General features: G+C 63.5%; 1 protein-coding gene across 3 annotated transcripts; it reads left to right on the top strand.

The window, feature by feature from the left end:
• Nucleotides 1-943: 943 nt before the first annotated feature.
• Nucleotides 944-27,725, top strand: EVC (EvC ciliary complex subunit 1). 3 transcript variants are annotated; one of them, XM_055138362.1, is made up of 21 exons: nucleotides 944-1,117; nucleotides 2,115-2,237; nucleotides 4,523-4,600; nucleotides 5,480-5,712; nucleotides 7,095-7,179; nucleotides 8,940-9,035; nucleotides 9,490-9,624; nucleotides 10,587-10,745; nucleotides 13,328-13,544; nucleotides 14,423-14,571; nucleotides 14,723-14,821; nucleotides 15,363-15,575; nucleotides 19,555-19,664; nucleotides 22,342-22,552; nucleotides 23,429-23,635; nucleotides 24,055-24,199; nucleotides 24,543-24,654; nucleotides 26,019-26,145; nucleotides 26,481-26,574; nucleotides 27,104-27,191; nucleotides 27,407-27,725. In XM_055138362.1, the coding sequence occupies exons 1-21, from the start codon at nucleotides 944-946 to the stop codon at nucleotides 27,480-27,482; spliced, it is 2,931 nt and encodes a 976-aa protein (XP_054994337.1). In that variant the 3' UTR covers nucleotides 27,483-27,725. The 3 variants fall into 3 exon arrangements, with proteins under 3 accessions (XP_054994337.1, XP_054994336.1, XP_054994338.1); XM_055138361.1 differs by having other exon boundaries at nucleotides 27,404-27,725; XM_055138363.1 differs by lacking the exons at nucleotides 23,429-23,635; nucleotides 24,055-24,199; nucleotides 24,543-24,654; ... (2 more) ...; nucleotides 27,104-27,191; nucleotides 27,407-27,725 and adding an exon at nucleotides 21,176-21,210 and having other exon boundaries at nucleotides 22,342-22,476.
• Nucleotides 27,726-27,865: the final 140 nt, after the last annotated feature.

Below are 27,865 nucleotides of genomic sequence, written 5' to 3'. Positions count from 1 at the left end.
GCCTGATCCAGCGAAGCCCATGAGTGTCCTCAACTGCGTCCACTTCCAGGGGGGACCTCGGGAACACTGAGTGACCACCTGGTGTCCAAGTCCTGGGGGCGCTTACACTGTGGCCATCTGGGGACAAGGTGGAACTAAAACAGGAGTGTCCCCTAAGGCAAGCCAGCAGGAGTGGCCAACTCAGAGACCCCGAGATGCCCCGTGGGCAGAGAGTACGGGCAACGGAGGAGCGTGGGCTGGACCAGCCTTGGGCTCCCTTACCCTGGCTCTGAGCTGGCCATGGGGACATGAGAGCATCAAGGAGGCATGAGCGGGGAGGCTACCCCGCTTAGCGGGGCGCAGGGGATAAATGCTTTGGACCTAGCCCTGGGAACAGGGGGACGTCATGGGCGACTGCGGACTCCGGGGAGGTGCTCCAGGAGGGAAACACACCTCTGGCCTGGGGGGAACCAGAGACTCCCGCAGTGATGTCCCAGGAGGACGCGGGCCTCTGGCCAGGGGGAAGGAACCACGGAGTCCTCCTGAAGGATCCTCCAGGGGGCAGGCGTGCTTCTCGCCAGAGGGAAACGTGGACTCTCCAAGTGGTGCTCTAGGGAGAAGCGCGCGTCCATCCGGGGGACGGGGGTAACCGGGGACTCCCAGAGTGATGCTCCAGGGGGATCCCGGGGGATCCGCAGGGTTCCCCAGAGGTGCTCCAGGGGGAAGCGTGCTTCTCACGGTGTGGGGGGGAGGACATGGACTCTCCAAGTGGTGCTCCGGAGGGGAGTGCGCCTCTGGCCGGGGAAGCGCTGACTCGGGAGAGGCCGGGCATGCTCAGTGAGGGCCGGGGCGGGTGCCTGGGCGTGGGCGGGCGCCAGGCTCCTCCCCGCTGGCGGCGGGATGCGCGGGCGAGCCCCGGCGCGGCGGGCGGGATGCGCGCGGCCCGCGCCGACTGCGCCCCGCCATGGCCCGCGGCGCGCCGGGCTGCGGGAGCGACGCGCGGCTGCGGCTGGGCCGGGACGCGCTGCGGCCGGTGTCCGCGCTGCTGGCCCCCGCCGTGCTGCTGGGCGCCGCGCTCGGCCTGGGCCTGGGCCTCTGGCTCGGCTGCCGCGCTGCCCGCGCGCGGCCGCGGCACCAGGTGGGTCGGCGCGCGGGGTGGGGGCGCGCGGGGCGGACACCCGGGACCCGGCTCTCCCGCGCCCCCGCTCCGGCCCAGGCCCCTTCTGCCCCGGGAGGTCGCTGGACACCGTGTTCACAGAGGGAGGCCGCGCAGGACCCCGCGGGACGGGGCGCTGTCCCGGGAGACCCCAAAAGTGCCCGCCCGCCTCGGACCCGCTTCTGCTATCTCTGAGGCCCCGGGGCGCGCGCGGGGCTCCTGCCTCCGCCTCCGCCGCACTGTGGGCTGGCCCGGGCCGGCCGGAGGCGGGGATCCGCGCCCTGGCCAGCGAGCGGCTGCCCAGCCCCGTCCCTCCCTGTCCAGCCCTGGCCCGGCTCCCCCTGCCGCTGGCTGCGGGCTGTGCGCGCGCTCAGCAGTCCCCTCGTGCTCCACGCCTGGGGCGCAAGTCCGCCAGCGCCTTCTCCGGGCCTGGGAGCCTTGCGCGGGTGCAGACAGCCCGCCTGCGCAGAGCCTGGAGGGTGACATGTCCCGGAGATGGGGACGGGGTCAGGGGGCGCTGCCTGCGCTGTGCTAGACCCCAGTTATCTCCAGGACCCCCCTTCCCGAACAGTGTTGTGAGTTTGGGAAGTGAGGGTACTAGCCCCAATGACAGCGAATGTGTCCCAGCATGCTGCGCAAGGCCAGTGGAGACCGTGGGCCAGCCGTGTCCCTGTGCCATCTCTCCGCCCAGTCATCTAGAGTAACTCAGATTCTGTCCTAAAGCCCAGCGCACACCGTTGCTGGGAATCCCGTGGGAGCCGCTGTTGGCTGTGGTGTGGCCCCAGGTCCCAGGAAACTCTGCGTTGGGGCACTGGGAAGATCGGGGCTCTCAGGAAGGTGGCCTGGAGGGGTCCTGTCCGCTGACCCCTGGTGGGAGCCCAGTGCCTGGAGCAGACGGACTGGGAAGAGCAGCGGGAGTCAGTGGCCAGGGCCGGGGTCCGGCTGCCAGACTGCAGTGTCCTTCGCCTCCTGGTTCTAGAAAGACGACGCCCAGAGCCTGCTCAGGAACCTGGAATCTAACGTGCCCGCATCCCCGGACACCAGCTCCCCTGCCCGCAGGAGGCGGCGAGAAGCCCAGATGTCCAGGGAGGAGCCTCCGGACGTAAGTGGGGCGCTGGGCACTATCGCGGGGTGCAGGAGGTGGGCGTGCCGGGCCAGGGCGCCCCCTGTGCTCATCCAGGCCTGGTGCCACCTGGCCGTCAGGTGCGGCTGATCTGCGGTGGGTCCCCCAGGCTTTGGGGGGACCCTGGGTCAAGGACCCACCCTGGCACGGCCTCATGTGTGCAGGGTTACATTGGGCAAGAAAAGGAAACTCAGGGGGAGTGGGGTCACTCCTGATGCCAGTGCCCAGGCCGACTGCCGCTGCCCTGGTCTCGGGGTCAGTTCTGGAACGTTCCAGCGCAGTGTGCTCAGCACCCAGGATAGGGGTCGGGGCCACAGGTCTGGTGTCCCACCTCCCTGAGCACCGCTCAGCTGCTCTCTGGCTCTTGGCACGTCCGACCCGTGAATATCCGTGTTCTCGTGCCCTTCAGGGGTGAGCCCGCGCGGCCACGGTCCTTCAGGTGCCATGGTCTGGATGTGCAGTGAGTGCCCAGTCCCGCTGTCCTTCTCTCACCTCGGGGCTGCTCCCTGGCCTGGGGCCCGTGTCCTTGTCCCGTGTCTCTAGCACAGGTCGGCGAGACCGTCCGTCCTGTTCCTCTCGCTGACAGTTCCATCCACACTGCACCAACTCTCTGGCGGCTGCAGAGGTCGCGTGTGTGTGGGATAGCTTTCCACCCACCCCCTGCCGCTAGACACTGGGCGTCCCCACGCCCCGGCACGGTGTCACGCACAGTGGTGAGCACGGTGCTCGGGCATCCCGTTAAGGTGTGCAGTCATGGAATCAGGGGCCTGGTGTGGGGGTAGGGCCCAGGGAGTGAGAGGGCTGGGCCCAAGGGAGCGGTTTGTTCGGGGCCCTTGGCAGTGTGCAGGGGCTGCTCCTAGCTCTGCACTCCGGGATCACTCCCGGCAGTGCTCGGGGAACTGTAGGGGTACCAAGAATTGAACCTGGGCCAGCCAAGCGCAAGGTGGTGCCCCCGCCCCCAGCTGTGCAGGCTCGGGCCGCTCTCTCTTTACTCTCCGGAACCCGCCACGCGCCTGCCCCGAGCTGACAGCAGTCTGGCCGATGGGGCATGGACGCCTTGCCCCTTCCCGCCAGCTCTGGCCGTGTGGCGCGTGCGCTCTCTCTCTGTGCTCTGAGGCGTTTCCCTGCGGCCCGAGGCATGAGCACCTTTGCAGGAGCCTGTTGGCTGCTGCCCCGCCCTGAACTCCTGCAGCTCCCAGCCTGGCCACAGGCTCCTCCCACCAGGTTCTTCTGTGGGAGAGGCCACACCTCCCTCTGCCTCGCCCATCCCCGTCCTGCCTGTGTGTAAGGCCGTGGGTGGAACAGGCCGTCCTGCCGGCACCTCGCTCCCGACCCCGCCGCCCCCCGCCCCGAGCCTTCACGTTCCGCTCCTCCCCTTCAGGAGGCAGCTCTGCGGGCAGCCCTGGTCGGTCAGAGGCCGAGCGCACACACTGGACGCCCCGAGGGCCCTTGCCAAGCTCTGGGCAGGCCGGTGTGTGTGGCATGGAGGGCAGAGGAGGGTTTACAGGCAGGAACAACGTGGGTCCGATTTGGTTTTGTTTGGGCTTGGGGCCGTAGCCAGTGGTGCTCAGGGGACCCTTTGTGGTGACCAAACTGGGCCTGGCTCTGTGCCACGCCACCCTCAGTCCTGGACTGTCTCTGGCCCCGGGACCAAGTTACTGGGCAAAGAAAAGATGGCTGCAGTAAAGCCCCCCCCCCCGATACAGGAGGTGGGTCTGATGCAGGGGTCGCTAGAGGAGGGTCCCTCTAGGGCGGGCCTGGGTGGAGCCCAGGACAGATGGCTCTTTAGGGAGAGAGCGTGCAGCCCTCCGCCCACCTTCCTCCCGCCGGGCTGCACAGGGGAGGCCCAGGCAGCCCCTGCGCCAGGACCCAGGGTCAAGGGTCCCCGGGGACAGATGTAGCTGGGGGCCACGTAGTGCCAGGGATGAGAATACAGGTCAGAGCCTGCAGGCGTGTGCCTGAGCCTGTGCAGCTTCCCGGCCCCGTGTGCCCGAGCCCCACACCATCCCCCCCGTGTGTCCGAGCCCCACGCCATCCCCCGTGTGCCCGAGCCCCACGCCAACCCCCAGCCCCACGTGCCCAACCCCGTGCCAGCCCCCCCGTGTGCCTAAGCCCTTTGTGTCATGCCCAAGCCACATGTGCGTGACCCTGTGCCATCCCCCACCCCCGTGTGCCTGAGCCCTTTGTGTTGTGCCTGACCCCTGCGTGCCCGACACATGCCCAACCCCGTGCCATCCTGGCCTGCCGTCTCTCCCCGGGAGCAGGAGCCGCCCTTCCACAGCAGCATCACCTCGTTCGCCCTGAAGGCCAAGGTCGTCTACCCCATCAACCAGAAGTTCCGGGTGAGTGTCCTGGAGCGTAGGACGGGGGAGGGGCTCGAGATACACTTTGGTGTCCCCTGTGAGGGTCCTAAGACAGAACGCTAGAATCGAGGTTCTGTGGCTGCAGGACTGTGAGGGAATCTGATCAGTAGACCATGAGGTCACTGAGGTGTGTGGGGACGGGTGCCATGGTCCAGGGATGGCAGGGACGCTCAGTAAGCTGCGCCCTGGCCATGTCCCTGAACTGGAGTTCCTGGGAACTGAGACCAGACAGGCACATGACCTGCCTGAGTCTCCCTGAGGGCAGGCCTCCCCCTGAGGAAGAGCTTCACCTGTGACTAGGAGATCACACCTGCAGCCTGGAGATTGCACCTGTATTGGGGAGTTCAAGCTGCAGTGCAGTGTTCACACCTGACAGAGGACATTCACACCTGGAAGGGGGAGTTTACACCTATAGGGGGAGTTCACATCTGTCGCAGGGAATTCACACCTGTCACAAGGAATTCATACCTGTAGTGAGGTATTCACACCTCTACGAGGAATTCACACCTGTCACAGGGAGTTCACACCTGTAGGAGGAGTTCACACTTGTCACAGGGAGTTCAAACCTGTATTGAGGTGTTCACACCTATAGGAGGAGTTCACACCTGTCACAGAAAATTCACGCCTGTGTGAGGTGTTCGTACCTGTAGGGGTGTTCGCACCTGTGTCAGGGAGTTCACACCTGTCCCAGGGAGCTCGCACCTGCAGTGGGGAGTTCACACCTATATGGGGGGAGGGGGCTCACACCTGTCACAGGGAGTTCAGTGTGGGCCAGGTGAGGGGTCAGTGTGGCGGGTGAGGGGGTCAGCGTGGCTGGGGGGGTCAGCGTGGGCCTCCGCTGAGCCGCTGTCCCCGCAGCCTCTGGCCGACGGCTCATCCAACCCGTCCCTGCACGAGCACCTGCGGCCGGTGCCGCTGCCCAACCAGCCAGCCGACGTGTCCCCGAGCGGCAGCCTGGGCAGCCTGGGCCCCGCAGCCAAGGACGAGCGCAGCTCCTCGGCCAGCACGCACTCGGCCTCCAGCGACGAGCGGCTCCCGCAGCGCGCCTTCCTGCGGGCCCGCAGCTTCCCCGAGGCGCTGGCCTGCGAGAGGTGAGGGGCTCAGAGAGGGCCAGCCGTCCGGCCGCCGACACACAGCAGCGCCCATGGCACCAGCCACTGAGGGGCCCAAGGGACGGCAGGGCCCCCGCCAGTCCCACCCGCCTCCTGCGGCCCGTGACGCGAGAGCACTGAGCGGGGCCCGGCACCTTCTGTGTCTGCTGGGGTTAATCATTGCCCAGAGGCCACGCAGGGTCACTGTGGCCCTGGGGAGGCCGGGACAGTCTCCTTGACGGTTAATCAGTGACAAAAGACCTCTGAGCCCCAGGGCTGTTACTGCCTCCTTTAGTCTTCTCCTGCGTTTGGCTCTGGTCTTTAGGCCACACCCAGCTCTGCTCAGGGTCACTCCTGGCTTGGTGCTCAGGGCTCACTCCTGGCTCGGTGCTCAGGCTCACTCCTGGCTTGGTGCTCAGGCTCACTCCTGGCTCAGTGCTCAGGCTCACTCCGGGCTCGGTGCTCAGGCTCACTCCTGGCCAGCATGGGGTACCATAAATCGTGCCAGGATTAAGCCTGGTCAGCCGTGCGCAGGGCCAGCCCCTGCCCGCTGCACTGTTGCTCCGGCCCTGTTAATTTGTTACGAGGGCTGACATTCAGTTGCCCCTGGGCAGGGAAGCAAGGCGACTCACAGCCCAGTGCTGTGATGCTTGGGGCTCAGTCCCAGTGCTGTGCTGTCCAGGGCTCCGCGCTCATGGGTGGGGGGCCATGTGGTGGCAGGGTGGGAACACAGAACCCACCACTCGTGCTGTCTCCCCAGCCCTCTACCCCCTTGCTAAGAGAACATGTGCCAGCAGGACACAGAGAGGCTGAGTGCCTCACCCAAGGTCACACAGCAGGTGAGCCCTGAAGCCGGGCTGAGCCGCCCGCTTCCCTGCTGAATCTTCAGGCACCTGCCCAGGGCAGGCCTCGGCCCACAGCACAGGCTGCAGCCTGGCCACTCAGCGCTGAGCCTGCGAGAACAGGGGCTGGACAGGAGGACGCTGACCAGAGCAGCTCGGGGCCACGAGAGCCGCGGACTCGGGCCTGGCTGGGCCCGGGCCTGACGGGGGCCCTCATGGAGCCAGGGCAAGGCCAGGCAGGGAGCCGGCGGCCGGGGGAGGGCCTGAGCAGGCCCTGGGCCCCTGCCCAGGACGGGCTGGCCAGGGGCAGCCCACACACGGCCTGCAGGCGGGGGCCCCTGGGGGGAGGGGCTGCAGGAGCCCCTGGGGCTGCCGGGTAGGGGTGAGGCCGTCCGAGTCCCTGACAGCCCCAGGCCGAGTCCAGCAGCCAGGGGCAGCCGAGGTGGGCGCCGGGGCCCCTGCCACAGGCAGAGTCGGGGCCGCCCTCCGCCCCAGCAGACCCTCCACGCCCCTCCCCCGCCCCCGTCTTCTGCCTTCCAGTCTGGACCTCGACCTGTGCCTGTACGACCTCCACCTCCGGGACCTGCTGGGTCTGCACACGGCGCTGCGGAGGGAGAAGCACCTGGTAGGCGGGAGGCCGCCGCTCCTGGCTCAGAAGGGACCTGGCTGACGCCGCGGGAGGGACGTGGGGGGCGGTGTGCGGCGGGCCGCCTTACGGGGGCTTCCACAGGGGGGGCGTCTCCCGGCTGCGGGCGTGCAGAGGCACACGAGGGCCACACGGGAGGCTGGGGTGGAGCACGCGCCCTGCAAGGACGCCCTGGGGTCAGTCTCCGCGCTGACCCCCCTAAATGCGGAGTAACACACAAGCTCACACCTGCACACTCGCCTACACACGTCCTCTGACACACACAACTCACATTGACTCACACTCTCACCCTCCGACATCCTCACACATTCACACTCACATCCACTCAGCCACACTCACACACTCACTCCTGCAGTCACACACACCCACAGTCGCACTCACACTCCCACTCCCACTCATGCACTCACATGGACACACCGTCATTCACTCACACACATGCTCACACACTCATATTGACACACATTCACTCATACTCACGCACTCACACACACACTCACATTCATTTACACTCACTCACATTCACTCACACATGCACTCTTACACAGTCATTCACTCATACTCTCACAAACACTGTCACATACTCTCACACGCACATTCACTCACACTTACACACTCACATTGCACACTCACGCATTGCACACTCACTCTCACACTGCCATTACACACTCAGATTATACACATTTGCACTCTCACACCATCATACATACTCTCACACTTACACACGCACATTATACACTCACTCTCACACTCTCAAACACACACACACACACCCTGGTGTTGCTGAGCCACGCCTGTCGTCATCTGAGGGCCCCCGTGGCTTCTGGCTTTGCCGTCTGCGGGACAGACACACCCTCTGGAGACTGTAGTTACTCGGAGCTGACGTGCTGGAGCCCCGTGGCCAGCAGCAGGAGCGCCGGCCTGGAAACAGCCCTATTCTGTTTGGGGTCAGAGGAAACCAGGTTTGTGCCCAGTACGAGGAGCCAGGAAGGCAGCTGCCCGCAGTGCCTGGCGTTGGTGCTTTGTCTCCGAGTGGTGCTGGCACCGGGTGGACAGCGGGCACAGCCCTGGCCTCTGCCAGCCGTGGCCGGATGCGCAGTGAGTCCCTGCCTGTAGGTGGGAAGGATCGTTGGTCTGCACTGGTCCAGCTGGGCCCTTGGCCAGCAGCTGGCCTCTGAGCCTCCTCGGGGCCGTGCAGCTGCGTGCAGTGCGGGCAGAACCCAAAGCCGGGGCCAGGGAGCCACAGGGAAGGTGCTCGCTGGCACGGCTGCCCCTGTGGTCCCCGAACCAGGAGCGAGCCCCCAGCACAGAGGCAGGAGTAGGTCCGGGCACTCTGGGAACAGGCCAGCCTTCGGGTCAGAACTGTCCTCGAGGCCCTGTGGGGGGCATTGGCTGACCTCGCGCGGAGAGCGCCTCAGAGCATGGCGGCGGCTGGTCTTGGCCTCCAGGAAGGCCAGCGCAGGACCCACAGGTTGTATGAAAACTCGAAGGCCCTTCACAGCCCTTCATGATGGTACATGATCTGGTGTCTTCCTGCAGCAAAAAAGGCATACGTGTGTGTGTTTGTGTGAGTGTGCATGTGTGCATATGTTTGCATGTGCGTGTGTGTGCATGTGTGCGTGTATGTCTGCGTGAGTGTGTGCTTATGTGTGTGTGCATATATGTGTGCAGGTGTGTGTGAAAGACAGAAAGAAGGCTTCAAACTCAAGCCGTTCTCTTTCTTGTTCCCTGTTTCACAACAGATGTTTATTCAGATTTTTAAAATGTGTCTCCTCGAGCTTCCTAAAAAGAAGTCGGATGATGAATTATACCAGAAAATTCTTTCAAAGCAAGAAAATGTAAGTCTTCTGCCTATTTTTAGAGGGGAGAGATTTAAAAATAGTTTATTGCTATATATGTAACCTAGGAAAGTATTTCTCCTTTCATCTATAAAATGTTTTATTTCCATCTAGTAATGAGAATAAATAAAAACAAACCGTAGTTTATTAGCACATAATGTAATATGAAACTTTCGCTTTCGGATATGAAATAGTCGATTAGCAGATGTACACTTTAACACCATATGTTGACACATAAAAGTTTGGGTACCAGCATAAAAGTAGCAGTATCGCTTTAAAAAGTCCTGATCTTTCATTCTTGATTCCAGTAGGTAGGAACAAACTTTGGGCCTCGTGTCTTAAAGGGGACAATGCCCGGAGCCATGAGGGACGGTGGAGAAATACTTAATATGATTTTTTTAAATGAAAGGCGTTTTTGTCCCCCTGCCCGTGCGCTGGCTCGGCTGTTGCTCAGGACCTGGAGGAGCTGGAGAAGAGCCTCCGGGCGCGACTGTCGGGCGCAGAGCTGGGGACCGCAGAGCCCGAGTACGTCACGCTGGCCGACGTGGAGAGGAAGGAGCGCGAGGACGCGGAGCTGCTCGCCCAGCACGTACGTACCCGTGCCTCCAGCCGAGACGGGCACCACGGGCCTTGGGGGAGACAGCAGGGGTAGCGGGGGCGCCCGCGGCCGGTTCCCGAAGTGGGAGAGGAGAGCGCGGGGCGCCGGGTGCACGCAGAAGCCCCTCACTTGGCTTCAGAGGAGCCCCTCCCTCCTGGAGGACAGCCTGCCCGACGGGCGCCAGCCCCGGGGGTAGGGTACAAGTGGGCACGCCTGGCTGTGGCGCCCGCTGGGTGCCAGGGAGTGTCGGCTCTTGGGGGCCCAGGGAGGTGCCCGTGACCTTTCCGGGACGTGCTGCTTGTGCCGAGGTTCTCGGAGTCGCTGTCCTTCCCGTACACTCCGCCCTCCTGCCAGCGCCCGCCCGCCAGCAGTGCCGTGGGCTGAGTTTTCCATTTTATTCCACCCACTCATTTGTTTCATTGGTTTGTCTTGGGGCCACACCCGACAGTGCTCAGGGCTTCCTCTTGGCTCTGTGCTCAGGGGTCACTCGTGGTGGGGCTTGGGGACCATGTGGGGTGCTGGGGATCAAAACCCGGGTCAGCCGCGTGCAAGGCGAGTGCCCTCCACGCTGCCACTGTTCGGGCCTCTGCTCACCAGGCTCACATTCCTGCGCGTGCGGGAACCATCCAGCCCTGCCCCACCCTCGGACAGGCTTCCCCGTCACCACCAGGCTGTCCTTCTCTTCAGAGATGTCGCTCCACCCAGGAGTGCCACCCAGCCCTGCAGGGGCCTGCCGGAGAGCCTGAGCTTCGGGGCCATCTGGCACTGACGGGCACCCCAGAGCGGGGGTGGGGCCCCGCCCCAGAAGGCGACCCCTGCCCTGCAGCACTTGCCCTGAGCTGTCGGGGTCGGGGCTGCGGGGAGGCATGGGGTTCCAGAGAGCACACCATGCCAGTGCAGAGCTCTCTTAACTAAGCACCGGCCCCTCTCTCGCTCCCGCCCCTCCCCTGCAGATGGACGCTTTCTGGAGGCAGATGGAAAACGTCCAGCACATCTTAGTGGATCAGATGAAGTGCTCGAGCTCCAAAGCCCGACAGCTCCACATGACGCTGACGGAGAGAATGACGGTGGCCGAGGGGCTGCTCCAGGATTCTCAGGACCTGCAGGCCCTGGTAATGTGGCCGGAGGCAAGAGGGAGTGCACAGCTGGTCTAGGAGAGCGGGATCCCAGAGCCTCGGGTGCAAGAGAAACAGCCAATTCCCTCACCTGCCCCCTCCTCACTCTCCATCTGACCACCCACCCTCCCATCCCTTCCTCCGTCCCTCTATCCATCCACTCATTCACCCACCCACCCACCCACCCATCCTTCCATTCATCCCGCCATCCATCATCTGTCCACTCATTCACCACCCATCCATCCACCCATCCACCCATCCATCCACCCATCCATCCATCCACCCATCTATCCATCCACCCACCCATCCACCCATCTGTCCATCCACCCACCCATCCATCCACCCATCCACCCATCCATCCACCCATCCATCCATCCATCATCCGCCCATCCATCCACCCATCTATCCATCCACCCATCCACCCATCCATCTATCCATCCATCTACCCTCCACCCATCCATCTACCTACCCATTCATCCATTTATACCTCCTCCATCCATCCATCCACCCATCCCCCATCCATCCATCCATCCATCCATCCATCCACCCATCTATCCATCCATCCATCCACCCATCCATCTACCCACCCATTCATCCATTTATACCTCCTCCATCCACCCACTCCTATCCGTGCACTCATCCATTCACCATCCACCCGTCCCTTTGTCTGTCCTCTCATCCATTCGCCTTTCTCTCCGTCTGTCCGTCTGTCATCCCACCACAGTGATACCCCTATTCTGAGTACACACACACATTGAAGTTAGCTGAGGAGGTTTGCAAATTCCTTGGGGCCCGGAGGGGTCCACCCCCCACAGGCTTCGAGTCCCGAGGTGCCCTGGTGCACCCAGGTGACCCGGCGAGCCAGGACGGGTAGAGCTGGGGTTCCTCCTCGCTGCCCACTGTGCCTCGGGGCCTCTGGCCCCGCCCGCCCGGCTCCAGCCAGCTGATGCCATCTGGAGTGGAGCACCAGTGAGTGCTCCTGCCCTCCCATGGCGCTGCCCTCTGGGAGGTCGTGTGCCGTCTATGAGCAGCCTGGCAGGAGACAGAGGGCACCACCAGAGTCAGGAGCGTGGGCCGGGCCCACGGTGCGCGTACCTCCCGCCGTGGCCGGCAGGGGGCACTGCGCTGCACTGCGGGCTCCCTACTACGGGGGCTGCGCCAACCCCGGGGTTCCCCAAGCACCTGCTGCGCCCTCGTGCGCCCTCCGTACTGAAGGGCTTTTCCTTCCCTCTTTATTCATGTCCTGCCTGCCGGACATTGATGCGGAGAGGGAAAGCGTATCCTCAGCTGACCCTACCCTGGTCCAAGGGTCAGAGGGAAAGAGTCACCCCGTTATCAGTGCGTCTACCCTTGAGACCCCGTGCCTGAGCACCCACTGAGTGCTCCCGTAGGTCAGAGTTGGGGTGAAGACCCGCTTACCTGTGTTACCTTGGGCAGGCGGCCCACCCTCTCTGACTCATCTGCAGAGCAGAGACCAGAGAAGGTAGGAGAGCCCACAGCAGGCGAGTGCAGAACACGCCTCCCTGTGGGGCTCCGGGCCATCCAGCGTGGGGCCTGCAGGGCGGGCGTCCTGCTACGGTAGAGGTGTCCCTGCATTGCACCACACTGTGGTGCGTCCCGGCAGGGTGGGGGCTGAGCTCCCAGCGGGCTAGCCCCCTTGCGATGGGCACTGGACGGGGAGGCAGGGACCCTGGGAGCGTGGTGAGAGGGGTGTGGGCCCTCTGCGGGCCCCGCTCTCTCCTCTCGCCCCTCCCCAGGCGCCCCCGCCTCTCCCTTTGCTCCCCTGCCTCCTGGCCAGCGCACCCTCCACGCTCTGCAGCACAGAGGCTATGCTGACAGGGCGGTCACTGCCCCCCCAGCCCCGCTTTCCAGGCTGCCCCTCCTGGCCTCGCTCCCTGGCACTGCCCACCCGGCCCCAGCGCCTGTCCTGTGGCGCCCTCTAGTGGCCGTGGGCCACCACGCGCTGGTGGTTTATTTCCAGCCGCTGAGCCTCTCTGGCTGCCTCCCTTGACCCGTTACTGGCCCTTCCCCGCAAAATCCAAGGGCCTGAGGAGGAGGCCGTCCTCGCCCTGCCCCAGAGCAGCCCCAGCGTCCGTCTGGAGGAGAGCCTGGGCAGCAGGGAGACGGGACAGCCAGGACACCCAGCCAGCCTGGCCGCAAAGACCAGTGCTCACAGACGGGGTTGTGCCCGCCGGGTGGGGCCATCGCTGCCTCTGAGGAGTTCTCCAGGTTTGGCCGGCGAGCTGGGGGCATGGGGAGGGCCCGGGTAGGAGGGGCAGAGCCTGCTGCGGGCGCGGAAAGGAACCGGGCGTGAAGGAGGGTGGATCTCCAGAGTGGGCCGATTGGTCAGACTCTCGGGGTCCCGTGGCTGGGCAGGGCTCCAGCTGCAGGTCCTGGGGAGGGTCCAGCCGGCTTCCCCGGGCCACAGCCCTGCAGGTCCTCACTGTCCAGCCCCCCCCCCCCCCGCACGCTGGAGCTGGGGAAGGCGTGCAGCTCGGGCCCAGGGGGGCCGCGTCCCACCTGGCGGGATGAGGGGCTTCGGGCGAGCCCCCTGGCGCTGACCGTTTGCTCGTCTCCAGGACTCGGTGCAGAGGACCCTGGGCCGGGCGCACGCGGCCAAGGCCATGGAGGCCCTGAAGCTGCAGATGCAGGAGGAGGCGCGGTGCCGGCTGGCCGTGCTGACCCGCGGCCTGGAGCGGCTCGCGGCGGGGGGCCGGCTCTCAGGCCAGCAGAAGGAGGACGCACTCACGCAGCAGCACAGGGCCTTCTGGGGGGAGGCCGAGCGCTTCAGCCGAGGTGGGTCGCAGCGCGCGGAGACCCCGGGCACGCCCTGAGCCAGGCCGCCCTGTCCGGTGGGCACTGGCCCCGTGGTGCCTGTGAGGGCCCCGGGCACAGGCCTGGCAGCGTCACTCAGCAAGGGGGACTCGCCGGGCCCCCGTGCTGAGCTGACCCCCAGGAGCCGGTGCCTGGGAAACGTGCACTCCTCGGTCGCCCCCCACGCTGCAGTCTCAGGGCAGAGAAGGAGCCCACGGGAGTGAGATCGCACACCTGTGCCCAGGCCCACCCCCACATTGCACCACGCTCACACGCGTGTGCCCGGACCCACTGGCATTGCACAAACACGTGTGGCTGAGGCTGACCGGGCCTGGCCTTGCGGGGCCGGGTGTGGCTCCTCCTCAGGGGTCCTCACCACTACGCTGAGGCGACGCACCCACAAAGCCCCCTCTGGGCTCGTTCCCCATGTCTCTGTCTCCCGGCCTCCATACCGGGAGCTGCCCGTGGTCTCTGACCCCCACCGGGCGCGGGTCCCGAGGCAGGGTACAGCCCACTCCATGCCCAGGGGCTGCCGGCCTGCTGCCACCTCTGCCCAGGAAGGAGGTTCCCGGCACCCTGCGCCTTCCCAGGACTGTCCTGTCCGGCTCTCGCACTCCACACACACCCGAGCAGGGCTGCAACATGCCCACTGGGGGCACTGTCCATGGCCACCTTGTCGCCTGCTTCTGGTTCCTGGGACCCTGGTGGAGGTGGGGGCCCCACCAAGGGCCTGGTAGAGTGAGGGCCTCCAGGAGCGGGCTGGCAGGAGCCGCAGAAAGGAGGGTGGTGCTTCCCGGGGCGCCCCACTCGCCGGTGTGGGCAGGGGAGTGACCAGCATGGCCGCGGCCCATTCGCTGCAGAGTTGGTCCAGCGAGGCCAGGAGCTGGTGAAGGCAGCGCTGGCCCGGCAGGCGGAGAGCACGGCCGAGCTCCGGCGGGCCCAGGAGGAGGAGCAAAGGAGCTTCCTGGGTGAGGCGCAGCCACCCGCTGACCCCGAGGCCTTCCTGCAGGTAACCCGCCCGCAGAGCCGGCTCCAGAGCCCGCCCTGTGCCGGAGCCAGGCCCCCGGATTCCTGGGCTCCTCATGGGCACCCTTCTACCCCCGGGACGTCGGGAGGAGTGGGGGGTGGGGGCCCTGGGATTCAGCCCCTCCCCCACACAGGCTTTCCACGCGCTCCTGGAGCGGCAGCGGCTGACGCTGAGCGAGCAGGAGGACCAGGACACCCTCGGGACCGCTGAGGCCCTGGTGGCACTGTGCCTGGTAGGAGACGGGCCACAGATGGGGAGGGGGCCGGTAGGGTCAGCAGGCCACATGCACTCTGTAGGCTCACGTGCACGTTTGAGTGTATGAGTGCAAACATGCGAATATGTGGATATGTGAGTATGTATGTTCATATGCAAGAATATGCTTGTATACATGAATATTTGCTTTTGTGCACTAGTTTGAGTATGTTATGCACATGTATATGTGTACGTAAGTGCATGTGTATTGTGCACATGTGTGTAGAGCACATGCATGTGCTTGGTGCCCTGTGCACTGCATGCATTGCAAACGCTGCATTGTGGTACACCCGTGTGTGTGAATGCAGCTGCTTATGTGGGAGGGTGCATGCGTGTTTCTGGATGTCCTGTGTGCGTGTGAACACGTGTGCATGCAGCTGCAAGTGCTGCGTGCCCTGGTATGCTCTGAGAATTCGTTCCTAGACGTCCCCCAGGTCTCAAAGCCCCAGGGAGTGGCAGAGGGATTCCTGGACCACCAGTGAGAACACAGCGAGGACCCCATGTGTGCCTCCCCGCTCCAGGAGCTGTACCACAGCACCGTGGGAACTTTCCAGAAGTTTGTGGACGTGCTGTTCCTTGAGACGCTCCCAGACTTGACAGGCCTGTCCAGGGCCCAGTGCGAGTGCCTGCAGCAGGAGGCGCAGGAAAATGCTGCCCAGCAGCTGGGGAAATCCGATCGCTTCCAGAAGCAGCAGTGGACGCTCTTCCAGGACCTTCTGGAGCAGGAAAAACAGGTGGGTGGGCTTCAGAAATGGGGTACCCAGCCATGCCCATGCATGACTGGCAGTGCCAGGAGTCCCGGCAGCATCCTGGGGAGGGTGGGGGGTCGGCAGATCTGTGCTCACAAGGGAAAATCAGTGGGCGGGTGGAGCCCACCCACCACAGGCAGTCCGTGGGCAGGGCCTCCGTAGGCCCCGCCTACAACAGGAAGTCAGTGGGCGGGGCCTCCGTGGCTCCCGCCCAAAACAGGAAGTCAGTGGACTGAGCCTCCCAGGAACCATCTAGAAAGCAGCCAGATCTGTTCTTGTAAGTCAGGCGGCCCCAGGGCGCTGAGCGCTGCACCCAGCAGTTTCACAGAGAAACTCTTGCTTATGAAAACCAGGCAACAGATATGCAGCCGGTAGAGTAAAGCTGCCCGCGATGTCTGCGTCCTTGTCCCTGCACCTCTAGCTGTAGTGACCAGGATGACTGGACGAGAGCATGAGATGGGAGTGGGCTCTGTGCAGCTGTGAGGGCCTGCTGGGAGGAGGGTGAGGACGGAGAGGAAGATCTGATGAAGGAGCAGCGCGAGGAGTGACGTGGCCAAGGAATGCGGGCACCTCTAGGGGTGAGCGGCCACCCACACGGGGCTCCAGCCAGTGGGACCTGGGCACACCACAGCCTCCCAGCGTCCCAGAGTCCCTCTCGGCTATTTTCAGCCTCAGCGTCTGCGGGACAGTTTTTCAGCCACAATGGCGGCAACTATGTGAGAACTTTAAGAGATTGGAAACTCGGGGCTGGAGCAATAGCACAGCGGGTAGGGCGTTTGCCTTGCACGCGGCCAACCCGGGTTCGAATCCCAGTATCCCATATGGTCCCACGAGCACTGCCAGGAGTAATTCCTGAGTGCATGAGCCAGGAGTGACCCCTGTGCATCGCCGGGTGTAACCCAAAAACCAAAAAAAAAAAAGAGAGAGAGAGAGAGAGATTAGGAACCGGAGCCCAGGTGTAGTTCAGTGGACCGACACGTGCAAGTCACGCTGCACAGGCTTGATTCTGGGGTTGGGGTTGGAGCCCTGCCAGTGGAGTCCCAGACCACCTCTGGGTAACTTCTGAGCACAGAGCCAGGAGAAACTCCAGAAAGCACTGCTGGGAGTGGTCCACACACCCCCACCCCACCCAGAAACGGAATTAAAAACTGCCCAAAGGAGAAGGTCAGATGAGGAAAGTCCTGAAGCCACGCGATTCTCTCCTGCTGCCCAGCTCAGAGCAGCAGTGTCCTCCTGCAGCCAGAGGGGCACAGGTCATTGTCGGGCCTAGGGACAAGCTTGGCGTGTCCCCTAACAGGAGGCCCAGCCTTGCTTAGGTTTTCTCCCATGCTTTCCCCTCTCCCATGCTCCCTGTCCTTCCTGCTAGGACACATAGGAGCCTGGGATTCCCGGCCTTCCCATGACTCCCAGAGGCTGCCCCGCAGAGAATGGGGGGTGCAGCTCTGGACTCCCCCCCACCCCCACTAGGTCGAAACTGCCAGTGCCTCTTTCCATGCCCCAAGAGTGCACTCGGAAGAAGCCACGGAGTTTGTCTAAAGCAAGTGTTTGGAGGCACTAAATAAAGAGCAAAGACCACGTCCCTTGGAGCTGCGGTGGGCCAGGCTGGCCGCCGTGGGCTTCGTGCTGGCCTGTCTGATTGATCTAGGCCAACAGCCACTTACTGCCCATGGGCTGGCGTCACGCATCTGGCCTGTGCCACTGCTCGTGTGGACGTTCCAGCTGAGCCCAGCGGCGGGGCCAGCACAGACATGCAGAGCAACGGGCAGCCGTGTTGGACACGAGGCCTCTGCTGCTGGCCTGTGTCGGCGCCTCCAGGCATTCTGACTGCGGCACCATGATCTCCACTGTCACCCACAGCGTCAGACTGTGTCACTTCTCCTCTCTCCTCAGTGGGTACCACGTAGTATGGTCCCCTGAGCCCCACCAAGGTTGGCCCCTGAGTACAGAGGCAGGAGTAAGCCCTGAGCAGTCCAGGTGTGGCCCAACTCCCTGCCCCCCCCCAAAAAAAAAGACCGAGTGAAAAGAGACATAAAGCCACATACACCCCCCACCTCTATGGAGGGCAGGGGGAGCGAGGGGCCCTCCTGGCCACCTCAGCCAGACTGCACATTGCTCAGGCCCAGCAGTGCCAGGAGCCACCTGAGCCTCACCTGGCAGTGCTTGAGGGCCCGGGGGACTGGGCACTGAGCCCAGGCTCTGGCACGCGGCGACACTGAGCAGTCCCCCAGCCTCTTACAGTCACAGACACGGATGCAGTGAGTTAAGGGATAGACCCGAATGTCGCTGAAGAAGCAGTGCCTGACAAGAAGATGTCAGTGGTGCGTCCAGAACACCTCTGCACTGACCACTGCAGGCCAAGGGGGTCAGACTGGGAGGCCAAGGGGATGCTTCTCCCAGAGCAAGGTTGGCGGGAACTGGCCTGTCGATGCACCATGAATCCCAATGTAAAGGAAATGGTGTGTAACTTCGGCATTCTGGGCTCAGAATTGCCTACTGAAGTCTGGCCATGAGGGAAATAGAAATCAAACATGGAGCTCTAAAAGCCTCAGCAGAAAGCCAAGGAAATTAAGGAAGGAAAACACAACATTGGCCAGAGGAGTGTTGGTTCTGATTTTTAAATTAGTCTAGAAAATAGGTTGGCACCAAAGTCAGAGCAATGACATTAGGGGTGGGCAGAAGAGACACTGTTTCTCCCATGCAGATAAGACCTTAAACGACAAAGGATGATTGATCTGCAGCCTGAATAATCCCTTCATTGGATTTGTGTAGATAAGATGATCTCTGTTGAAAAGACAAAAGAACCTAAAACCATCAGCCATGATTAAGATCCTTGGTGGTTTGCTGATAAAAAATCAATATTCCCGGCCAAGGAGATTTGCCTTGTATTCCCGTGAGAACATACCTAGAGATTTCTCCGGAAAGCAGGCACAGGGTGCCCAGAGGGAGCCGGCCAGAATAGGGGTGACCGTTTAGAGCAGTTCAGGGTATGCTAAGCCCTGAGAACCTTCTTGCTCCTAGGCAAGGAGCCACATCTAGACAGATGAGGATTTTCTCCAAACTAGCCCCTCTAATACAGTCCAAAATCAGAGCTTGTTTCCCCCCCCAGAGTTTGAGGACTGATTCTAAACTCACAAGAAAGGATGGGTCGCTAGGAGGAGCGTGAGAGCCGAGCCTAGGCTGGTCTGCAGTCTCGCCATGGGGCCAGGGACTGAGCTGCCGGAGAATAAACATGCCCGGGAGGAAAGTGAGCTCTTGAAATGAGGTGTGTGCATTTATGGGAACCATGTGGGACGGACTGGCATGGCAAGTGGGTCACACAGAGATAAAATAGCTAGTGAAAGAGCACCCAGACCATCTGCACTGGTTTATGCATAGAAAATCAGCTACTTCCACACCATAGAAAATGTAGGGGCCAAAGAGATAGTACAATGGGTAGGGTGCTTGCTTTGCATGAGGCCAACCAGGGTTTGATCCCCAGCATCCCATATGTTCCCTGGAGTCCACTAGGACTTATCTTTGAGTACAGAGCCAGGAATAAGCTCTGAGCACCGTCGGGTTTGGCCCAGAAACAAAACAAGAAAATACAATTTCATACTTTCGTATTAATGCTTGTAAATTAGAAAATTTTAAAACACCGTTAGCTGAAAATATGAGAAAAATGACTAGATCAGAGGGGGGGAAGGGTTTTTGTCTTTGCTTTTATTTTGCGAGGGCACACCTGGTGCTGTTCAGGGGTTACTCCTGACTGCACCCAGGGATCACTCCTGGCAGAGCTGGGGGAACCACATGGGGTGCTGGGGATCGAACCCAAGTCAGCTGTGTGCAAGGCAAATGCTGTCCCTGATGAACTAGGATTACTCCAGCTCCAGCTTGATTTACAAAACTAGAAACAAAAGGCACGATCCAACACAGCGTTGCGGGGTGGAAGGGGCTTGGATTGACCAACGCTCTGCCTGGGGCCTAGGTCTGGATGGAAGAGTGTGCTCTGTCCACGGTGCTGCAGACTCAGCTTTGGGAGAGCCAGGAGGACATCGTCCACCACGTGCTGAGCCGGCTGGGAGGACTCAGCGAGGAGTGAGTACAGGGGCTGCTGGCTGCGGGGCGGTGGGCAGAGTCTGGAATACTCCATGACGGACCCCTTGCAAGGCGCGCACGCTCACCGCTCCCACCCAATCCAGAGTGGCCTGGAGCGTGCAAACACAGCTACGATGGGCGTGGCAGGAAGCAGAGGGCCCTGGAAGGCGTGGCCGGAAACAAGGCCTCAGGGGGCGTGGCCAGAAGCGGGGGCCCCCCCAGGGGGCGTGGCTTCAGCAGGGAGCCATGCAGCGACTGTGCTCTCCCCAACTGCGCTGGGCTGCTCACCAGGAACGCCAGGCAACGCTTCCGGGTGACGAGGCCCCGCGTTCCTTGCAGTGCGCAGCCCAGGGTCTCGGGCCTGTGCCGGCTCTGTGCCCCAGGGTGGCCTGCACCCCGGAAGGCCGCGCCCAAGTCGGCCCTGCTCTTGGTTTATTCTTTCCATACCTTTGCTACACCGATGTTTTTTCCCACTTGATTAGACACATTTCTTATTTTGAGAAAATTGAGCGGAGGTAACCGTTTGAGTCGCTGCCCAGGCTTTCCCGAGCGCCGAGTGTCGCCAGCGGGGCAGGTGTGGGGCAGCCCCATCCCCGGGACCTCATGCTCAGCCCTAATGCAAATTCACTGAAGTGTTAGAGCTACATCCTATTTGAGTGTTCTGCATTGTGTTTCTTTTTCTCTCCCAATATTTGCTCAGATTATTTTTTAAAATTATTGATGGATTGGTTTTTGAGGCCACACGGAGCTACTCCTGGTTCAGTGCTCAGGGGTCAGTCTCTTTGCCAGGGATGGATCCCCTGCCCCCCGCATGCCGAGCCTGCAGTGCGAGCTATTTCTCTGGCCCCTGGAGGAAGCAACTTTAAAAAACTATCCCATGTTAGTCCTTTTTAACTATTGTAAATTACTTTAATTTTCCTAGAGTAGTTTAGAGATTTCAATTTGCATTCTTGTCAAAATCTAATCTGCGTCGGGCTTGGGCAGTCAGGCCCTGAGACACCCAAATTCTGTGTCCAGGGTGCTCAGGGGCTCAGGAGGTGCCAGGGACCCGCCCAGACCTCCTGCATTCAGACCACAAGCACTGGCCCTTGGAGTCCTCTCTCCCGCCCTTGTGTGTGGTTGGGTTTTGTGCCTGTGTGTTGCTTGTCTCTCGAGTTCATCCGTGTGCGGCTTGAGCTCGTGACTTTCTTCAGCTTCCGAAGATTCCAGCTGTGGGCTCGTAAGGTTCCTCGGCCCTTCCCGGGATGGCCGGATTCCCTCTGTCTCCTACAAGCTTTACTGTGCTTCTGGGATTTTTGTTGTTTGGTTTGTTTTTTGAGCCACATCTGGCAGTGCTCAGGGCTGACTCCTGACTCTGCACTCAGGGGTCACTCCTGGTGGACTCGGGGACTGTACAGGGTGCCAGGGATCGAACCCAGGTTGGCCACGAGTGAGGCACAGCCACCCCCCCACTTCCCCGCAGCCATTGCCCGGCTCCCTTGGCTGACTTCTCCCCCTGTTCCTCTCTGCAGCTGCCCCTCCCTCTGATGCGAGGCTCTCACTGCAGGTTGGTTCCTGTGCTTTCATTTCTAAAATGTCCATTTTACCTTTCGGTTCTCTGGCACGCTCTTTAATTTCTGTACACACTTCCCTTGTCGCTGTCCTATACTTCGGTCACGCCGACCTGCGGGAGTGGCTGCTGTTGGCTTCTCTGTCCCACTGGCCCTTTCTGTGTGCATGGTTACGTTCGATGCCCGCCGCCCAGGGCAGGGAGCACTGCAGGACTGAGTTTAGGATGCTGCCTCTTAGCTTGTTCACCCCCGCCGGCCCCCACCTGTCCCACGTCCAGGCCACACACCAGTGGCCAGAACCAGGGCAGTAGACCAGTGGCTTCGCAGGGTACTGGGCCGATGGGCAGTGCCTGAACACCACTGGCTCAGACACCGGGCACTGGGCTGTGTCTCGAGCACTGTGTAACTCCCGAGCACTGTGCCAGCTCATACAACCAGATGCTAAGCCCAGAGGCCAAGAGCTTCTTGCGCCACTGAGATCAGGCGCCCGCCTGGCCTGCAGCCCCTGGACCAGGTCGTGCCTGTTCAGAGACTCACATGGAGATGCACACGCCTGAGACTGCAGGGAGCTCCCCACAGCACGGGAGGGGGGGCGCAGGGGCAGCAGCTGGGGGGCGGCGGGGCAGAGCAGGAGGTGCTGTGCCTAAGGGTCAGCCCCACTCGGCCCTGGAAGGGCCCTGTGGGGTCAGCACACAAGCATGTGTGCACATGGGTGAGCGTGTATGTGCACGCACTTGTGTGTATGTGCATGGGTGCATTGCACATGCACGCACATGTGTGTATGGGTGCACTGTACATGTGTACATGCATTCACGTGTGTTCATGTGTTTGCATGTCTGTGTGCATGTACACAATGTGTATTGTGTGAGCACACGTGCGCACGGGTGCACGTGTTCATGTGTGTGCATGTACGTGCACGCATGCAACAGTGTGGAGAAGGGAGGAAGGAGTGGGAGCCCCCAGAACCTGCACAGCAACTGGCAATACAGGACAGCCCAAGGGTCAGCCCCACCCATCAGAAGCCCCCAGTGGGAAGGGACCCGCCCAGAGTCGGGTGCATGACAGGGACCATCCCGACCTGTGAGCCTGGAGCCCTCGGGGCTGACCCGCCCCCCCCTTTCTCCCAGATCTGTGCGGGGGGTCCTGCAGGGCCACAGCCTGCTGCTGCGCGGGGCGCTCCGCCACCTGGCCCTGCGCGGCCACGCCCTCGCCGCCCTGGCGCAGATGAGGCTGTCGGGGAAGAAGAGCCTCGTGCAGGAGCTCCGGGAGCAGCTGGCGCTGGAGCAGGGCGCCTCCCCCTGCCTGGACGAGCACCAGTGGCAGCTGCTCAGAGCACTGGTAAGACCCGCCACCGCCCAGGCTCCCCAGGGCCCCCACTAGGACCTGGGTCCCCGAGACCCACAGGAACCAGACCGCACAGCCTCCACCCGGGGCACACACAGCCTCCACCCGGGGCACGCACAGCCTCCACCTGAGCACACACAGCCTCCACCCGGGGCACGCACAGCCTCCACCTGAGCACACACAGCCTCCACCCGGGGCACGCACAGCCTTCACCCGGGGCACACACAGCCTCCACCCGGGGCACGCACAGCCTCCACCTGAGCACACACAGCCTCCACCCGGGGCACGCACAGCCTCCACCTGAGCACACACAGCCTCCACCCGGGGCACGCACAGCCTCCACCTGAGCACACACAGCCTCCACCCGGGGCACGCACAGCCTCCACCTGGGGCACGCACAGCCTCCACCTGAGCACGCACAGCCTCCACCTGGGGCACGCACAGCCTCCACCTGAGCACACACAGCCTCCACCCAGGGCACACACAGCCTCCACCCGGGACACACACAGCCTCCACCCGGGGCACGCACAGCCTCCACCCAGGAGGACTTGGCGGGCAGCTGCTCCCGCCTTCCCCCTCCCCTGTCCCATGGCCAGCCCGTGCCAGAGCTCCCTCGGCCCTGCCTCGGCTTCCCTGATGCCCCTCGCTACCCTCCGTCTCAGACCTGACCCCATCTCCGACTCTGCTTGTGCCTCTTGGAAAGTTACTCCACGTCTCTGGGCCTCCACGGCCGCCTCCCTCCCGAAGTCTCCCAAGTGTCGGGGGAGAACGAGGCTGCTGGTGTCCGTGCGGGCCCCGAGAGCCGTGGGCACGCAGCCGGCACTCAGTGCCCCGGGCCCCGTTTCACTCCCGAGTTGGTCCGCCCTGCAGGAGGCGCGCGTGGCAGAGGAGGCGGGCCGGCTGCGGGACGAGGCCCAGCACGCGCGGCAGGAGGTCCAGCAGCAGCTGCTGGCCGAGGCGCAGGGGCTGGGGCAGCTGCTGCAGCAGCACACAGAGCGGGCCATCGCGCGGGCACTGCTGGGGCAGGCGCGCCACGCAGCCACCAGGAGCCGGGCCAAGGACAGGGACGACTGCAAGGTAGGGAGCCCAGGACGCCGGACCCTGCTCCCGGGCTCACCTGTCCCGCAGAGCAGGCACCGGGAGGGGCTCTGGGCTGGCTCCAAGTCTCCAATGTCCAGGTCCAGCTCTCGCCTCCCCCGCCCCACCCCCATTCCTGTCAGGGTGTCTCCTCGGGCCTCAGGATGGCCGCTGCCACTCCAGACATCAGATCTGCATTCCAGGCGGGGGGCTCTGCCTCGGTGCTCCGAGAGGAAGGGCCCTTCTGGCCCACTAGCCCCTCCTGGCCATGGCGGGTGCGAGGGGCAGCAGTCACACAGCAAGCCTGAGCGCCCAGAGAGGGGCCTGGTGTGGACCAAGCCCTCGGCCTCCTGCGGCCTCCCCTAGCCAGGCGGGGCAGCACGGAGGGGGCCGCCCGCTCACCCTGCCCGTCCCCGCAGACGGCCCTGGTGGAGGCGGCCGTGGAGAGCGTCTACGTGACCAGCACGGGCGTGGAGCGGCTGGTGCGCGCCTACGAGCAGCAGCTGGGGGCCGTGATGCAGGAGCACCAGGGGCGGACCCTGCTGCGCCTGCAGGGCCTTCGAGGTGCGTGTCCGCGGGCAGGACGGTGGGCTGGACACTGCTCTGGGTCACCACCGCAGTGTCCTGGCTCCGACGGATGCGACAGCGGGGCCGAGCGCTGCTCGGGGCTCAGCTGCGGGGTCCCAGAAGGCCTTTGTCCCGGCTCCAGGCAGGGCTTTCCCTTTGGGGGGGACGGCCGGGGAGACATACACCAGCCGGGTGCAGCCCCCGGCACCCCACAGGGCCCCGAGCCCCGCAGAGCCAGCAGGGGTGCCTCGGAGGAGGGGGCCAGGCGGCCAGGCCAGTGGGCCTGCGCACGGCGCCCACTCCCCACCCCTGCACCGCCCTCACCCCTGTGCCTGTGTAGGGGAGAGAGTGGAGAGCTACAGGCTGCACAAGCAGCAGGATCTCGGCACCGCCTCCCCGGGGGCTGAGGCGGCAGAAGGTGCCCAGGAGCCCGGCCCTGCCCTGCACCAGAGGTGAGGCACGCCTTTGGGTGGGCCAGGGCGCGTGCGTGCATGCATGTGTGCGTGTGTGTGTGTGTGTGTGTGTGTGTGTGTGTGTGTGTGACCTTCTGTCCAGAGCCAAGGGACCGGCACTGTTTGGGTCTTGGCGGTGTGTGTGTGTGCGCGTGCGCGCATGTGTGTGTGTGCAGAGCAGCTCTCCTCCCCTCCCCCAGCTCATGCTTCCTGTCACTTTCAGCTCTGGTGACAGCTCCAGGGGATGAGTGTGGGGCTCTGGGCAAGGCTGGGAGACTCGGGCACCGCCCTCACACTCACCTGTTTGTTCAGTATCTGTCCCCCTCGTCCGAGGTGGGCCTCAGGAGGGCAGAACTGAGTCCCCTCCTCTCTACTGTCTTGTCATGGCCCTGCGCAGGCCCTGGAAGGACAGGGCTGGACAGGTGGACGGGCTTGTGGATGGACAGTGGCGGGCTGGCTGCTGGCGGGGGTGGGGCGGGGCGGTAGGGGGTGGCATGTGGGCGGATGGTGCTTGGGGGAGTGGGTGAATTAGATGGTGGGTGGGTGGGCGATGGTTGTGGGTGGAGGCATGAGCCGTGCACAAGTGGTGGATGGACGAGTTATATATGGGGGGTAGTAGCTGGTTATACAGACAGCAGGTGGTTGGATGGGGCATGCAGGGAGCAGGATGGATTGGTGGGTGGGTTGCTGGGTGGGTGGGTGACTGGCCAGCTGCAGGGGTGGGGTGGATAGGTGGGTGGGTGGGTGGGTGAGTGGGTGAATGACTGGCTGGCTGGCTGGCTAAATGGATTGATGGGATAGGTGGAGTGGTGGGTGGATGGTGGTGGATGGATGGGTGGCTGGGTGCATGTGTCCATGGGTGGGTGACTAGATGGGCCAGTGGGCGGATGAGTAGGTGGGTAGGTCGGTGGCTGGGTGGGTGGGTGGAGCAGATGGGCAGACAGTACGTGATGCTGATGCATGCTGGGGTCTGGTAGGGTGGATAGACGTTTGCAGGCAGCAGGAAGAGCAGAGTGTGAGGGGCCCCGGGTGACATCTGGCTCCACCTTCTGGCTCAGGCCCACCCCTGTGAGCAGCCACTGGGAAGGCACAGCCGGGTGTGGCCCAAACCCAAAGCAAACGAACCAGGATGGAGAGTGAGCAGGGAACCCGCCCCTGAAGACCGTGCCCCCCGAAAGCCCCTGCTGCGCAGCCACTCGCCCCTTGGTCTCTCCGCGCTTGGCTCGTGTCCCCAAGCCCTTCCAGGGAAGGCGACAGGCAGCCCCCCGGGTGGAATCAGGAGCTTCCGGGTGAAGGGCAGCCGCGGCCCTGCGCCACGGTGGCCGTCCCGGGGGCCGGGCTCAGCTGGGCTGTCCCCCCCCCAGGATGTGGGCGCAGCATAAGAAGTTCCTGGGGCAGTTCACCGCGCACCAGCGGGCCCGCCTGCGCGCCCGGGACCAGGCGACCAGGGCCCTGGAGAGCCTGCAGGCACAGCTGGACACGCAGCTCCAGGTACAGGCCGGGGCAACGCAGGCCGGGCGGGGCTCAGAGGGCGGGCACTCCCACACCCTGCTCGAGGGCCCCGCGCACTGAGCCTCCCAGCTCCTGCGTGTGCCCCCACGCACATACCTGCCTGTCTGCACACGGATCCCCGTACCTGCAGCCGCTGTGCCAGGGCCCAGGGCCAGTGGGTGGTTACGGGAATCACGTCCCAGAAGTGGCGCTTTGCGACTGCATGGCTTGTCAGTGTGCGAGTTCGAAGCCCTGTGCCAGGGGCACCACAGGGGACACGCCGCAGAGCAGAGCCCTGTGGGGACAGTGCCCAACGGAGCCCTCTTGGCATGCAGGAAGCCGAGCAGGTCTTCATCTCTGAGCTGGCTGCGCTGGCCCGCGTGCCCCTGACTGAGAGCAGAGTGTCGCCCCAGAAGCGTGGACTTCCAGGTCAGTGCTGGCTGCAGGCTCACCTCTGTGAAATGGGCTGTGTGGCCTTAGGCAGCGTGCTCCACCTCTCTGAGCTCTTGTGTGTGCAGACAAGCTTTACACCCCCCAACTCCCAGGGCTCTGGCCCTGTCTTCTGCTTCCTGGGGACGCCGAGGTGGCCCATCTGCCCCCTCCCCCATTTCCCCATCTGGAAAAGGGGCCTATGTGGAAAGTGCACGGCCCCTCAGCCGCCTCCCCCGTCAGTGACACCCTGAACTGACAGCCATGGACACATAGGGGCACAGACCAGGGCTGGGTCTTCTCACTCCCCGCAGACGGTGTGAGGGACTGTGGGGTGGGAACAGGGTTCAAACCCCCAGTTCACCCCCAGCTCTGCCGCCGTGGCTACGGGGCTTGGGGTGCCGCTGTCCTACCCGGACCCCTTGAGATGGGAATGTGGGGGGCCTGGGGGAGCACAGCGAGCAGAAGCACCCATCAGGCTGCAGGGCGGTGGGCGCGGTGAGGCCCAGCTGGGTCGTGTCCTGTGCAGAGAAACCCCCGAGGACCAAGAGGAAGAAGCCCCCTCCCAAGGACAGACGCGACCCCGGGGCGCCCGAGGAGGAGGACCCAGCTGCGGGGTAGGCCTGCCCTCAAACCTCACGGGGCCACACCCGGGTGGGAGTGCAGGGGTCCGTCTCCCTCCTTGCCCCACTGTCCATCTCCCAGCCTGCTGGGCGCAGGGCCGGCATCTCCGTCACTGCCTGGGAACAGTGGTTTCTGCCCCCCTCCCCCCTCGGACCCGCCAAGTCCTGGCCAGGTCTGATCTGATGGAGCCTTTTCTCTGTGGCAGCAGCGCCGGGCTGAGCCCGCAGGACAGAGGAGCTGAGGCAGAGGGCAGCAGGACCACGAGGCCCAGAGCGGACACCTAGCGGGAGGCCCTGCCCCTCTCCCAGGCCCCGCCCCCGCCCCGGTTTACCCAGACTCTGGCGGGCCTCCCGACTGTGTGTCACTAGGAACCTTCCCAGACCTCGCGTCTCTTAATGCAGAGATGTGACTTTGCACTCCTGGTTCACTTCCTTCCCGGTCCTGTTTTTCCCAGTCCCCCCCCCCACTACGTCCTTAAGATCCCTGCAACCTGTCTCCAAACACGGGGATCAGGTGAAGAGGGGGAGTGACCTGGGCCTGGCTGCAGAGCGGAGGGGCCGGGAAGGCCCCAGGAGCCCTGACAGCCCCCCTTCAGGAAGGGGGCGCAGCATGGCATGGGGGACCCCTGGACCCTCGCGCGGCCACCCCTTAAATGATCACTCCCAGG

Source organism: Sorex araneus, chromosome 5, assembly GCF_027595985.1.
Source record: "Sorex araneus isolate mSorAra2 chromosome 5, mSorAra2.pri, whole genome shotgun sequence".
Lineage (NCBI taxonomy): Eukaryota > Metazoa > Chordata > Mammalia > Eulipotyphla > Soricidae > Sorex > Sorex araneus.
The sequence above is the reverse complement of the archived record's forward strand: the minus strand, read 5'-3'. Positions and strand labels throughout refer to the sequence as shown.

What these genes read in the sequence shown, in the direction of transcription:
- EVC (XM_055138361.1), top strand. Translation starts at nt 944, where the DNA reads ATGGCCCGCGGCGCGCCGGGCTGCGGGAGCGACGCGCGGCTGCGGCTG. An exon ending in GCGCGCGGCCGCGGCACCAG is followed by an intron (nt 1,118 to 2,114) that starts GTGGGTCGGCGC and finishes TCCTGGTTCTAG; the next exon opens with AAAGACGACGCCCAGAGCCT. An exon ending in CGGAGCTGCTCGCCCAGCAC is followed by an intron (nt 9,625 to 10,586) that starts GTACGTACCCGT and finishes CCTCCCCTGCAG; the next exon opens with ATGGACGCTTTCTGGAGGCA.